The following is a 15,508-nucleotide window of genomic DNA, read 5'->3' on the forward strand; positions in this document are numbered from 1 at the left end:
TCAAATGTAAAAAAAAATACAATATTGGGAACTGTTAGTATAATTATGAACAGATGTGGAATTTGCAGTAGGCTAATTCATAAACCCTGTCTAATTGAGATGAGTTACTATTTTAATCATTTTAATAAGCTGCTTTTATTATCATTTTACTCATGGAATAACTGTCAACTGCCCTATTCACTATAGAGGCCACTACAATATATAGTGCTTATGCCGTTTTAGATGATTGTCAGAACCATAGACATTATATGTCCCTCTTATAGCAGTGATCAATCCAATAAATATTAACAGTTTTCAAACAAAAAATGTTGTGTGCTTCTATCATATCTCCTCAGTAACATTGCTGACTATGAGTTTAATCTTTTTTTTTTTACATGTTCCAGCCATTTACAATTGAATCAAAGTGTGTAGTAGATGTTTATTGTATTTGAGTTCAAGCAATTGTTTATAAGAGTGTGAATTTACTGATAATATTTTAGATGATACGAAATAACTGTTAGATTGAACTCTTACTTAAATAACAGAAAACTGCAAGCCTAAATATTCCACATAAGAAGAATTGGTTACTATAATCGCAAAGGCCCTGATTGATTTAAAAGGATCTCAATATCGCGCCAGATCTTTTTAGTAAGGCATTTAGGAGTCCGTGTGCTAAACAACTAGGGTCCTCGTCAGACTTCTGCACTATAATGGGAAATGTAGTTTTTAGAATAAAAAATTCGACTTTTAAACCTCCACTAGGACTTCATATCCCAGAAGGCCTTGCTCGTTATGCTCCTGTCGAGCATCATGGCTTCCCCTTGAATCGTTGATAGTTCGCTACCAATTTGTTGACAAACTAAAAAAAACGTCAGTTTAAGAAAATAAGGGCTTAGATAATCGAGTTGTTTTAACTTCCTACTCACTGCTAAAGGTAACGTATTCTTGTTATTTAGTTTTTGGGGTAAAAATAAACTGCATCGTCTTTTAGCTTTTTGCTAGCTATATTCTGAGGGCTAGCTTTCTTTTAGCAAAAAGTAAAACTAACATATTTTGCCCATTATGATTCCGACTCGTTTTTATGTAGATGGTGATATTATGATTAAAGTAGTTCATGACACCCATATTTTACTGCTTGTAGAAATCAGAAGATATTATCGTGGTAGCTGGTTATGCCACACTCGATGTCATTTAGTAACAATTTTTCCATTTTTATCTGCGCTCCTGTAAGGTTTTCTGCGAAACTGTTAAAGTGTGGACTTTAGTAAGGGATACATCTTTAAACTTGGTCAATCTTTTAGTATCGGTCATAAATTGAGGAAGAAAACGGAAAATGATTAAATGCAATTAAAAAAAATGTCAGAACCGCGCATAAACATTTCTCTATATGTGAGATTAATGATTTTAGAACTTTAGTTATTGTGCAACCATTTTATACATTTACATTTTCCCTGCCTTTACTTTCTTAGAGGTAGCAAATAGTTTTTGTATTTAATTTTTTAATATGAATGTTAATATTACGTTTAAATATTAAACTGAATAGGTCTGCTAAGCTGACGTTAGCCAGTGGCCAACAAGAACACGCTAGATGTTATTTGCCATAACTTTCATAGCAACACAGCTTTGAGAATAAATACAAATCAATGTTTATTGTTCCAGCACTGCTCAGGCCTGGATGCTGTTCAAACATATTGCCTGATTTACTGACCACCTTTATTTCTGTATGTGATCTAAGGAAGGGTTTTCTATGTGCTGAAAGGTTTCCAGGTAGATATGAGTCAGTATGAAATTCTGATTGTACTATAAAACTAAGCAAAAAAGTAAGAAAATTAACGTTTTTATGGAATCATAATCAAAGGCTGAATTAAAGGAAGGGGAATAGAAAGAAATTCTTGCTGAATTGTGCGCTGATTTTTGCCATAAACTCTGTAGTTATTGTTAACTTTAATTTATTTATTATTATCATGCTGAAAATTCTTTCCATTGCAGGCTCTCAATTCCCATTAAATGCTTATTAATGCTTATGATTTTTGGCACCTATATTCAAATCATTACATGCAAAAAGAGGTAGCAGATATATAAGTATGTAGGTAAGTAGGTACACAGAATCTGCAGCTTCACCCAAGAAGAGATTCAGATTGGTAATCCTGCACTTAAAACTAATCAGATAGAGAGAAATTGTGACCAGAACAGTCATCAATCAGTCGCCTCACTAACATGGTGGTATTTGTTTTACTAATGCGTAATGCTAAAGGTAGATTGTTCATTTCAAGACAAACTTGAAACTTGAATTTAGGCAATAGCTCTAGCTGGTGCTCCTGCAGATGCTCCACCATCAGTTGTGTTGCTTCCTCTATCTGCCGTTGTTGTAACGCACGCAGGGCAACCTTCTTCCTCCAACAATTTGCTGTCTATCTTCTTGTGGTAGCCAGTGCTGACTTTAATGCATTTCGTTGCACACTGCTGCAATACAACCTGAGTACTTATGACGTTTACTAAGAAAAAAAAACATACTGCAGCAAATGTGTGACAGAAAACTTAAGTGGTTTTGAATCAGTGACTTTTTCTAGGCTATTAATATTTCTGTTTTAAAGGTACACTGGAAGCAATAACTAAGATGTGTGTAATGTATAAAATCTTTACTAATGATGTTGTGCATTTCAACATTTGCAGATGGCAGCTGACACAGACAAGAAGGATGGTGACTCATCAGGGACCAAAGAGCGCGAGAGGAAGCGCAGCCGTTCACGAGATCGCAGAGGATCACCTTCTCGCAAACGGCATCGCTCCCGTGAACGAAACCGCTCCAAATCTCCAGAAAGGTAGCTTAAACGGAAACGCACCAGAAACAAAAAAAACAAACTTGGCAGGATTATTGAATTAAGCAATTTCACCTCTGTGTACCTGTGAAATGGATTGTGCCGGTCCACAGTTTTAAGTTAGGCTGTTAATTTGTGTTATAACTAAAAAGGGATCGTCGCATGAAAGACAAGGAGAGAGACAAGGAGCGGGACAGAGACAAAGACAGAGAGAGGAGTCGCAAGGACAGAGACAGCCATCGCCGTGACAAAGATCGCAGCAAGAGATCAAGGTACTGAAAATGTCAAACAATAACATGATCATGATACTTAAGGAACAAATGGTAGCAATATCTTAAGCAGCATATTTACTTAAAAATGTAAGATAACACATAAAGTTATTAAAAAGAAAACTCCCAACCCTGACAAAAATCTGCTAAAATTACCACATCTGGTTTAATTCAATATGATTGTTTACGGTGAGCATATGATTTTAATAATTATTGTATACTGTACAGTATGTATAACTTTCTTTTGCTGCTGTTTCCTTACAAGTCTGTCACCAAAGTCAAGGGATAGCAAGATAAAAAAGGAGAAGGATATAAAAACAGAGGAAGAAGAAGATGAGAAGAAGAAGAAAGAGAAGGTATTCTGTAGCACTTTTATTATTCTTTATCATCTTTATGGATCATAAATTACCACTGGTTTATGGGAGAAATTTTAACCTCCGTAACTTAGAATATAGTTTTTCTAGTAGAAATAGTATCCTTTGAGAATGTGTTCCACCAGTTTACATTTTTCTGCATGTTTTAGGTCCAGCCACTCTCTTTGGAAGAGCTTCTGGCCAAGAAAAAGGCAGAGGAAGAAGCCGAAGCAAAAGTGAGCATTTTCTTTCATATTCATTTTCTTTTCAAACTTCAGTGTTCTTAAAATTGTCATGATATTTTTTCTTTTATTTTATTTTTTAGCCCAAGTTTCTCTCCCGAGCAGAACGCGAAGCTGAGGCTATAAAGCGTAGAGAGCAGCAAGTGGAAGAAAAGAAGAGGATGATTGAAGAGGAAAGGAAGAAAAGGAGGATGTTTCAGGACCTTGGGAGAAAAATGCTAGGTGTGTATTTTATGTTTTATCTTGAATATTTTAATAGTCTGGAGATGTTTTTAATACCTGTTGTTTTGTTTCCTTTCAGAGGATCCCCAAGAAAGGGAGAGACGAGAGCGCAGGGAGCGAATGGAGCGTGAGAACAATGGAAATGATGAAGATGATGGACGACAAAAGCTCAGGGAGGAGAAAGACAAGAGCAAGGAACTTCATGCCATCAAGGTTATTTTCAAGCAACCTAAAGGGTCCCTAAATAAAAAAAAAATATATATATATATATTAGATAAAAACTTAATATTGGATCTTAAAGGTATTGTGGAGGATTTTTTCAAAGAACTGGATGTGCAAAAGCATGCATGAGCCCATTTCTCCCCGTGCACGTCCTGTTAAAAATGTGCTGTTCTCTTAGCTCTTACAAGCCTTCTGTGTCTACATACAGAGGGGATTATATAGTGGGCTTTATAGCAAACTCGGTTAACTGACCGTTTGGACAGGTGATTACTGCTTTTTGCCCTGTTGGTCACGTGACTTTGCCTCCATCGCACGGTGCCATCTTTGCTATTAACATCTTTGCTATTAATTGCTGTCGGGTAGCGACAATGGGCCTCTGTGACAGCAATCCCTTTGCTCTCCATGCAAAGCATTCTGGGATATATCTGCCTCTTCTGAGGCCTTTTCTTCTCATACTCTTCGTAGACCCTTTTTCTCTTACAAAACTCTGCCATTTTCAAAGGACCGCAGTGACAAAGGTGAGCTTCTATAACCAGCTGAAACCGTAGCTCACCACAGCTATATGGCTGAAAGTGCGCATGTGCAGAAAAAGATGGCTAACAGGGTGAGCATGTAGAACCGCCTTACGTAAAGATATCACCAGAATGATTGACAATTAAGAGGACCACTTATTTACCAATCTACCTGGAAATATATATAGGTATAAATTAGGGATGGAACTGTTGATGAAAACCGTCCGAACCGTTCGGTTCGACTGTCTCGGTTCGGTTCGCGTGTGTTGTGTTCGGGTCATGCGCTGCTCCTTTTTCTCATAGGCGAAGCGTTTACACTCCAGAGCAGAAGGTGGCGGTACTGCGACCAAAGCCAACCACCAGCAGTAAACAAGAAGAAGAAGCGAAGCAGCTTAGTCGGGTGTAGCAGAAAAAAATCAGTTGTTGTGGAGAATTGTGTGGGAATGGCGAGTGGGAAAGAACAGGAGTTGGAAGATGCGCCAGCAGCACTTTATAGGTCCTCTGTTTTGGACCACTTTGCATTTAGTGACCTACGATGACGGCGGAAAGAAAGTTGTGGATAAAAGTGCAACAGTGTGCAAGCATTGTGCAACACGTTTTGTTTATGCTAACAGCAACACGACCAACATGTCATGCTAACCCCGAAATCCCACATACTCTGTCAGCACTCCGCTGCGCTCCAGAACGCCTGCACAAAGCAAAGCATACAGCCTCCACTGTGGCTCCCGTCCGCTCCGCTCTCAGTTCCTTGGAGATCGTAGAGGGCATGCGTGAGATGATTAAATTCAAAGCAGCAAATGATCCAGGGTTTCCGTGGATCATGAAAAATAATTTCAATTGATTAATTTTTTTTTTTTCATTAATTTCATTAATTTTTATGGGATTTTGGTGTAACAATCAACATATACCGAACCGAAAACCGTGACCACGAAACCGTGAATCGAACCAAACCATGGATTTTGTGAACCGTTCCACCCCTAGTATAAATATACCTTTAATGAAAAAAAATTTAAAAAGTAATTCAGAATTTCCAATTGAATTCTCACTCATCATTACCCAAAATACTTTTTGTCATGAAACGTTTTATTTCAAATGACTTTGTGAGATTGTTATTTTTATGGAATCTGAACTAAAAATATGACAATCGGCGTATATAGTGGTGTTTTTGAACTAAACTGATTTGAATACAGGAGCGATATCTGGGAGGAATCAAAAAACGTCGGAGAACCCGTCACCTCAACGACAGGAAGTTCGTGTTTGAGTGGGATGCTTCTGAAGACACTTCAGTTGATTACAACCCTATGTAAGTTTATCACCAAGTTGTTCTTAATTGGTCTTTAAATCTTTATCCAAGTTTGATAATTAGATATACATTTCTCTCTGCAGCTACAAAGAGAAACATCAGGTGCAGCTTTATGGGCGGGGCTTCATTGCTGGTATAGATTTAAAGCAGCAGAAAAGAGAGCAGTCGCGTTTCTACGGCGATCTGATGGAAAAGAGACGCACACTGGAAGAGAAGGAGCAGGAAGAGTGAGTATGGTGATGTGAAAAGCCATCAGGGTCAATGGTAAGACTTTCCTTTTTTTCCGTTGAGGGATTTGAACCTTGTCTTCCACTCAGGACAAGATTAAAGAAGGTGCGTAAGAAGGAGGCTAAGCAGCGCTGGGACGACAGGCACTGGTCTCAGAAGAAGCTGGATGAGATGACAGACAGAGACTGGCGAATCTTTAGGGAGGACTACAGTATCACCACCAAGGGAGGGAAGATCCCCAACCCCATCAGGAACTGGAAGGAGTACTCACTCCCTGCACACATCCTGGAAGTCATCGACAAATGCGGCTATAAGGTATAATGGACAGCTCTGCCTTAATCCTGTTTGGAGATTTAGATTCCATGTCTATAACCCTGTCTGATGTCTTATTTTGCTTAAATTTAACCTTCAGGACCCAACTCCAATTCAGAGGCAAGCCATTCCTATTGGCTTACAGAACCGTGACATCATCGGGGTGGCTGAAACAGGCAGCGGTAAAACTGCTGCTTTCCTCATTCCACTTCTGGTCTGGATTACTACTCTGCCAAAAATTGACAGGTAGCACAGATAACCTTCCATCAGTGTTCAGTAACCCTGTTAATCCGTCTCTCACTGTGTTATGAGTCCTTCCTGTCTAAAAACAGCCACCTGCTCTGTGTGTTGCAGGATCGAAGACTCCGATCAGGGTCCGTATGCGGTGATTCTGGCACCAACACGTGAGTTGGCTCAGCAGATTGAAGAGGAAACCATCAAGTTTGGTAAACCCCTGGGAATCCGAACAGTGGCCGTGATTGGAGGAATCTCCAGAGAAGACCAAGGGTTCCGCCTTAGGATGGGCTGTGAGGTGAAATACTCAGGATTATTTCTTATATGCAACATGGTACCAAAGACAACTTGTGTTCAGTGACTGAAGTCAGAATTGAAGGAAGTAAATTGGGTTGTAGATCTGTCATTTGACCACAAAGAAACATCTATTATCCTAAACAGGAGTACATAATCTCAGCATTGAAATAAAATTTGGACTTAAGTATAAATACATTAAGTGGAACAAACCATTTATTTTATATAGCTGGGGCAACAATAAGTATTTGTTTGTGTTCTGACAAATTGGCATTTTATGTGACATGATGTGAGATCTTGATTTTTTTACCCAGTGCCACAAATATTTTGCTTTTATAATTTGTTTGTTTGTGTTTTTTCCTCTTCCATCAGATAGTCATAGCTACCCCCGGTCGTCTGATAGATGTGCTGGAGAACCGCTACCTGGTCCTGGGCCGCTGCACATATGTAGTCCTGGACGAGGCAGATCGTATGATTGACATGGGCTTTGAGCCCGACGTCCAGAAGATTCTGGAGTACATTCCGGTGACCAATCAGAAACCGGACACTGAAGAAGCAGAGGACCCTGAGAAAATGTTAATGAACTTTGAGTCTGGGAAACATAAATACAGACAAGTATGTGACTATTTCTGATCCACACCTCAGCTGGTCTCAGGTATTCTCTGAGTGTCTTCTTGATATTTTTTATTTTTTTACAGACTGTCATGTTTACCGCCACCATGCCGCCGGCTGTGGAGAGACTGGCAAGGAGCTACTTGAGGCGTCCTGCTGTGGTGTACATCGGCTCTGCAGGAAAACCCCATGAGAGAGTGGAACAGAAGGTCCTGCTCATGTCAGAGGGAGAGAAGAGGTGAGAGAAAAACCAATCCCACAACCCAAGATCTCACTCCAGGGTTTCCGCGGGTCAATAAAAATCATTAAAAGTCATTCAACTATAATTTTTTTAATTAAGGACTGAATTGGCATTAAAATACATTAAATGTGATTATCGTGGCATTTAAAATGCTTTATTTAAAAAGGAATAAAAAGAGTTTAAAGAAATCAATCAGATATATTGCGATATATTTGCACAGAACTGCTTCTGGTTGATTTTTAATGCCGTATGTTCGGAAAAGAAGCTTGAGGCGGAGAAAAAGATAGAGAATGGGAAAATACAAATTTTAACCAAAGTGTTTTGAAATCAAGGAATTCGGGACATGGCAGCAGCCTGTTGATGGTAAAGATGACGATGGATTTTGCTGTGTATATATGAAAGTCATGGGCACTTGATCATGGCATTAAAATTATTTCTAAGAGCAGTGAAAGAGCTTAAAAACGCATTACATTAGAGTTACTCATTCCTGTATAATCCTGCAATCACTTCAGTGTTGCTGAGTGTTTTCTTGTTTTTCTTGTGCCGCACAGGAAGAAGCTTTTGGAGGTGTTGTCGCACGGCTTCGAGCCTCCAATCATCATCTTTGTCAACCAGAAGAAGGGTTGTGATGTACTGGCAAAGTCCTTGGAGAAGATGGGGGTGAGTAACTGTAATAAATGGGAATTAAATGATTCTCAAAGACAACAACGGTGTAACATGACTTCATGAATGCACACTAAAATAAACGTTCCTCTTGCTTTTCTTTAGTACAATGCGTGCACGCTGCATGGTGGCAAAGGCCAGGAGCAGAGAGAGTTTGCTCTTTCCAATCTCAAGGCTGGAGCCAAAGACATCCTGGTGGCGACAGACGTTGCTGGTCGAGGTATCGATATCCAGGATGTCTCTATGGTCCTTAACTACGACATGGCTAAGAACATTGAAGGTAAGTGGCCTCGCTGTTTTCAAAGATATTCAGTCATTTTAAAAACGATAGAAAAGGAACCAAGTCTTCTGTATCTCTCCTAAAGACTACATCCATCGTATTGGTCGTACTGGTCGTGCGGGTAAGAGTGGTGTGGCCATGACGTTCCTCACCAAAGAGGACTCTGCAGTGTTCTATGATCTGAAGCAGGCCATCCTGGAGAGCCCGGTCTCCACCTGCCCTCCGGAGCTAACAAACCACCCAGATGCTCAACACAAACCCGGAACTATCCTGACAAAGAAGAGGCGTGAAGAGACCATCTTTGCCTGATTTATTAGTTTAAAATTTTCACAGGACTCTGCAAGTTTCTGCCAGTCATCATGTAAATTCTTTTTTTTTTCCATTCCTATCCTGCTATGGTGATGTTTCAGACCATCTGAAAAGGAAGAGATGACTAGACACATTTTACTTTTTAGGTTTATTTTCATGAAGACCCAGGGGGACTGTATAAATAACAAATGATTAATAGCTGACAGTGATGAGGGCGTATAGAAGTAGGTGCTGTTTTAGTGAACATTTGTCACCATTATCTGGATCCTCTGAACATGTAAAAGACCAATAACAGATTAAATGTACATTTCTTGTGTTTTGGATGTTTGGAGTTCAATGCTGGACTATTAAATTTTTATGATGTGACTTCATAAGAATTAATTGGTGTTTGTCTCTCAGGTATCTTGAAAATATTAAAATATTGTCACTTGTGTACAATGAATTGTTCCAGTTCATAATTGGTCAAAGATGTTCATAAAAAAACTGGAGGAAAAAGTCTGAACGCCTCAAAAATACTTGATGTAAAACTAATCAATCCATCAATATCTACAACTATTTACCCTCCAAAGGTTGTTGGAGGGGCCTGCTGACCATTTTTAGTACCGGTAGTCATTTGCTGAGAGGTTGGATGCACAAAGACGCAGCACAGACACACTGGAGAAGCAGCCGTGCTAACTCCTACCTAAGGGTCATTTAGGGAGACCAGGAAACTAAAGGTCATCTGAATGTGGCAAATTGGTAAGGACACCTCAGCCAAAGCAGAAGTGATGTTTTTTTTAAAGGGACATATAGGTACAGCCTACCTCATTGAGTTTAGCAAAAATAAATTATTTACTCTTTGTGACACATGCTAATGTACACACCTGGTTTTGGATTCATAAAAAGATGAATCCGTATGTTACATGTTATGTAACGTGTTTGTGGTTCTTTGACTTTCATGACCTGGCTCTCACAGGGATCATTTATGCATTTATCTATCCCGTCATGACATCTGGATTCGGTTCAGCCCTGCAAGATTTCCTCTCCTACCCAAGTTTTTTTTTTTCTTCTGTGGGATCAAGATGGAGTACCTGTAGAGAACAAGCTAATTCCACCCAGAAAAACTCCAGACCTGGGATGTGAACCTGAGACCTAGCAGCAATGCTACGTCTGTTTGAATTTCAATATTTTGATCCTGTTCTGATCAGTGGTAACTTCTAAGGCACATACAGCACATTTTGCTCTCATTGATACCTCTAAGATATGAACAAACCCTTCTAGTGATTTCAGATCTTTCAATGATTTAGAAAGTCTAGTCTAAATATTTTTGGTAAAAAATATTGCAACAAAAAATTATAGGTATATATATATATATGTGTGTGTGTATATATATATATATATATATATATATATATATATATATATATATATATACATATATGTGTGTGTGTTTATTTTTTTTCTTTAAGATAACTTGATTCTGCACCTATTGTCCCTCATTCAAAGATGTGATGCATGAGAACTATCACTATAAGGCAGATTTAAGGGGTATTTTTATTTGACCTATAAGTTTAAAGTAAATTATAAAAAACAGGACTGGATCAAGACATTTTATCTATCCACCATGTAAAGTTGAAAGGACCCATTTTACATTAATATAGCATATATATATTCTTGTTACCATAATAAACTCCTCCAATTTCCTGTACGTAATGCATTTTCTTTTACTTTTGCTCTGTAAGTTATTTATCACTTAGAGCTATCTATTAATTAATAAGTCATATAATAGGCAAAATAAAACATTTTTTTTTAATTATTTGAATTACGCCTTGGCATTTAGCTGCATTTGCTGAGGCTAATCTGAAATGTTCTTTTCCCAGTTAGAATAATTTACCAATCAATTATCATTTGTATTATAAAACAAAGGAAACTCAAACCATTAAAAGTACATAAAAGTCATGTTTATTTATTTTATTTCATATTTCACTCATCATCGTAAATCTGTTTTCCAATAGAAAGCATTCTATACAGCTTCAGGCAAGAAAAGGTCTCTTTTTTTTTTTCCACCATCTCTGCCTCTTTTAATATACAGAAGGGAAGAGGCGTGTTGGGGTCACGCTAGCACGCTGTGGTAGTCTGGTGGATATATGGTTATATTTAGTGCAGTTATTGCATTACAAAGCAACCATCCCAAAAAAACAAAGTAGTGCAATATTTTTTTTTCTACTCACACAAAAGAGGAAGTCCAGATGGTCTAAGGCGTTTTAAGTTTTTCAATGTTACGCTTCATATTGCATACAGAATAAGACAGAGAAAATTAAATCAGAACCCTTGTAAAAATTGTGCTTCAAAATTGAAAAACCTCAACTGTTTATTAGTTGCTAAATTGGTCCGCTTCAAAAAACATATTTCGCCAAAGTATAATCAAGTAGCTAATTGTTGACATGCAGAACTCACTCATTTTGTCATAGTCTTGGTCTGGGACTATTTACTGAGGAGTGACCTAAAAGTGCAACAAGCAAATACTGTGGGGAATCTCTTACTGTGGTGTTTCGGGAGGGAAAGAAATTTTCAGGAATTTGATAATAAGGAGTGAGTAGCCCCTAAAGACAAGACTATCATCACTACGAGACGACGAGAAAAGTCAGAGCCAATGCATTACTAAAATACTTAACTGTAAAAAGAAACAACCAGAGGTTCATGCAACACTTGCATAGATTTTTTTCTTTTTTAAACCATGCGGATTTTTTAGAAATTATTTTTAATATACAGAACACTGGATAAATACTGGTGACGTGGAAGCCGTAAAACGAGTAAACACTGACCCTGCGTAAGAGTCATGTCTAACTGGCTCGGTGACTGGAAACAGAGTGGTATTAAGGAGGGCAAAGACAGCCAAAAATTGTGACTGTAAGGTCGAAATGTTTCCATGTAAACACAATCTGTGTGCGTTGATGACACGAAATTTCCCACAAAAACAATGAGAATAAAACATGTTAGGAATGTGCCAAAACACGACGACGTAAAGCCTTGACAAGCTGAAAAAGTCAGGTGATTGTGTCCCTTCTGGCTTTTCTTACACTGTATCAGTCCGTTTCTGCGTCAAAAGCCAGGAGCCCTAAAAAATGTGCTTCTGTCAAAATATATATATATTTTTTGTGTTAGGTACATAGCTATGGAGGACCAATCCTGCCATGATTAAAAATACATCAAATAAAAAACTCATAAATAATCTATTGGCAAAATAATAGCCTTTAACTTGAATTATTAAGCCACTAACTGCAGCAAACTGATTAAAATTAGAGGTATACTTAAAAAGTGATATTAAAAATTGAAAATAAAAGCTATAATTTTGCCAATGGGTTATATTTAGGAGTCATATTTATTCCTTCATGTATATTTAATTATTGCAGGATATGTCCTCCATAATCAATACTTATCAAATTGTACCCAATGTAAAATTATTTTAACACACGACATGCATGTGTAAAGCCTATACATAAAAAAAAAAATGTTTTGGCATTTCTTGCTTTCCATAACAGAAAAGGCTGACCAGTATGGAAGGCAAATGGGGCCAAAAATATGTTGCTGACATGTTGTTTGCACATTGTTTTTACATGCAAAAAATCCAATAAACCACCCCCGCCACATTAATGCCTCAGCATTATGCAAACAACACATTCTTGACGCTTTTCACTCAAAAAGTCACAGGTTCTCAGCTCTCTTGTCGCCCCACACAGGAGAGAACTGACAAGGGCGCTAAGGGTGCTACGAGTCCTTCAAAAGCCCAACGAGTTTGTAATGTGAAGCTGAGGACTTGACACCTGAGGATCCTCCTTTGCAAAAACCGGCCTTTAAAACTGCAGTATACACATAAATGACACCACGTTTTTTTGTTTTGTTTTCCCACAGAGGGTGCGATCTGTGCGGGAAGAGTGGATGCTACAATCAGTTAACGTGCTACAATCAGATTTCCTTGCATTCGGTCGGGTCAGAGAAACCAGGTGGTGCTGGAGGTGCAAAAGGCATGCGAGCGTACATTCGGTGAAGCATCGATTTGTAGTGGAGCTGCAGCTGAGCAGCATGTGCTTGAAATATTTGAATGAATTAGTGTAAACAAACATTTTGGCAAAGAACGTGTTCCATATAATACTCTGAACATACCCTTCCTTGGTTGTATTTACATTCTATTTGCCCTTTTTTTATTTATAGAGGTGTCTGTGATTGTGTAACAGCAAAGACAAGAGATGTCTGGAATGTACCGCATTGATGGTGACATAATGAGGTGCTTTTTATACAAATATCTGCCCATAACCGCAAAATCAGACAAAGAAAGTAGCAATGAAACAAAACCAGGTGCCCATTTAGTATATACATTGTAATCAAATGCATTACAATTAACCCTAAATGGCTCAAACACAGGACATTCCTACATTATTTTATTCCATAAAGATCATTCACCTTCTGTACTGCAGTAATGTGCAAATCGTCTTGAAATAATTATACATGCAATAGTAAAGATAGTTAAAAGTCTTAGGAATTTTAAGGCCTGTATAAGCGACATCCTACAATAGAGAAACTTTAGGCAAAGCAGCTAACGTCTGAGTCTGCACTCAGCCGGTAGCCTGAAACCTTTCTGTTGTAGAGGTGGATAGCCCTGTTGAATTCAACTGTAATTGTTTGACCCCAAAGAGATGAGTAATATTCATCTCAATTTACATAAAATATGTGATTGGAGGATTAACAACAACTAACTGTAAAGTATAAAGTTAGATGATCAATAAATGTTTTACGATTAAATAATTCGTTTGGAGCTGTGCATCAGTCAGAGGGCATGGGGGGGGACCTTGTTAGCAACTTAGTAGTTGTCTCGGGGCCAAGGGCGGCTGCGCTGGCGGTTGTTCCTCTGATTGTGACCTTGCTGAGCTTCACGCTGGAGCAGCCTGTCCTGTGACTCATGCCCATTGGTGCTGTGGTCGCTGCATGGATGCCCTCGGTGGGAGGGGTACCTGTCCCTATATGAGCGGCTATGACAGGGCGAGGCGTAACCATCCTCTTCCTCCTCTTCTTCCTCCTCCTCCTCATCTTCCTCTACCCCAGTGTGGCATGGGCTTCCCCTGTGGCCACGGGACAGGGAGTCACTGGCCTCATCAGATGGCATGAGACTGTCCTGCTCCAGCGGAGAGTGGGCCTCCTCCGCCGCCTCCTCTTCCTCCTCCTCAGCCTCCAGGCCCACTGCTGCTCGTGGTTGTGTCTTGTTCTTGTTCTAGAGAATTAAGATTGTCATGAAGAAAGCAGGGAAGGTAAAGACACTTCTAAAAGAAAACTAAAACTTTAAAGTGGCTTCAATGAATAGTTCTGATTTTTCTGGAGGTAAAGGTCCTGTGAAGCTGTTAGCGGTTTACAGTTTTCTAACCTATAGCAGACATTTTATATTATAATGAATTTCTGCCAATGTAAAGAAAACTTGGAGCAAACAGGTATTGGACATCTAACAGTGGTCAGACCACCATTAATCTCCTTAATGGCTGGTTTTACACAGTTTTTTGGAAAACCTTTACATCTGTGGGCTACATGTTACATTTGTAGATATTTGGCATTTGTACTTTTACAAGAAGCTTCTGTGAAGTTTTTTAGTCAGACAAACAATGTCTGTTTTAACATGCAACTAAGGTTGCTGGCTGTACCAACCTGCCTGATCAGCAGGGACTCAAGTCTATCAAGATATACGTATATCCCTCTTTAAAAATAATATAGTTTTTTGTAAATAAATCAAATAGTTATTGTTTGCATATTGTTAATCTATTTTAGCATGGTTTATGTTAAACAAGGAGCCTGCAGAAACAACGTATTGAAAAAAAACAACAACAAAAAACTACAACTGTCTGCTGTCTTCAAGTATGGAAGTCCAAAAGTGACAAATACATTTTTTTTCTAAAACATTTTTTAAATTTAAACTTTGCATAACTTGTTGCATGCTAAGTGTTGTGCAAAGATTACAATTCAAATCAAATTTTTCTGTATTATTTTATATGCAATAAAGTTAGGCATAATTGAAGCCTAAAGAATACACAGACATGATGTAAACAATAGAACAATGAAATGCAAAGAGCCAGTTTCTTTTTGCCCTTGCTGTCCTTCTATATTCTTACAGCCTTGATCCAAAAGACTCAGTGATGCTAACAAGCAGAAACTCAACTTTTTTCCTACCCAGGGTCATTTCCCCCTTTTCCATTTCTTTTTTGAGTCCACCCATCGTCGACTCACTGACTCTAGTGAATGACATTTTGAAAAAAAAAATAGTGCTGTAGATATATAATATGAGATTTAGTGGGTTATTATTATGACAAAAGAAAAGCAGCTTAAAATCAGTGACTCTGCGTTAAATAGTTATTGTAAATGAATCATGAAATGACTCCAGCCTGATGAAGGTTA

The 15,508-nt window shown here is 38.4% G+C and overlaps 2 protein-coding genes across 3 annotated transcripts in view; one reads left to right on the top strand and one right to left on the bottom strand.

The window, feature by feature from the left end:
• Window positions 1–767: 767 nt before the first annotated feature.
• Window positions 768–9,513, top strand: ddx23 (DEAD-box helicase 23). The gene is made up of 17 exons (XM_015383579.1): window positions 768–913; window positions 2,653–2,801; window positions 2,951–3,070; window positions 3,333–3,423; window positions 3,591–3,656; window positions 3,746–3,884; window positions 3,964–4,097; window positions 5,809–5,921; window positions 6,005–6,148; window positions 6,239–6,464; window positions 6,562–6,707; window positions 6,816–6,993; window positions 7,362–7,604; window positions 7,688–7,839; window positions 8,394–8,502; window positions 8,611–8,785; window positions 8,871–9,513. Exons 2-17 carry the CDS (start codon window positions 2,653–2,655, stop codon window positions 9,092–9,094), a joined length of 2,409 nt encoding a protein of 802 aa, XP_015239065.1. The 5' UTR covers window positions 768–913; the 3' UTR covers window positions 9,095–9,513.
• Window positions 9,514–11,063: 1,550 nt separating this feature from the next.
• LOC107090276 (voltage-dependent L-type calcium channel subunit beta-4-like) overlaps window positions 11,064–15,508 on the bottom strand; it is a 44,295-nt gene continuing 39,850 nt past the window's right edge. Inside the window, exon 14 of one of the 2 annotated variants that reach the window (XM_015383576.1) lies at window positions 11,064–14,339. In XM_015383576.1, coding sequence (XP_015239062.1) covers window positions 13,932–14,339 — 408 coding nt within the window. In that variant the 3' untranslated portion in view covers window positions 11,064–13,931. The remainder of the gene's footprint in view (window positions 14,340–15,508) is intronic. The other variant, XM_015383577.1, reaches the window with a different exon arrangement.

This window comes from Cyprinodon variegatus, unplaced genomic scaffold (assembly GCF_000732505.1).
Source record: "Cyprinodon variegatus isolate N-32 unplaced genomic scaffold, C_variegatus-1.0 Scaffold287, whole genome shotgun sequence".
In the NCBI taxonomy this organism is placed as follows: domain Eukaryota; kingdom Metazoa; phylum Chordata; class Actinopteri; order Cyprinodontiformes; family Cyprinodontidae; genus Cyprinodon; species Cyprinodon variegatus.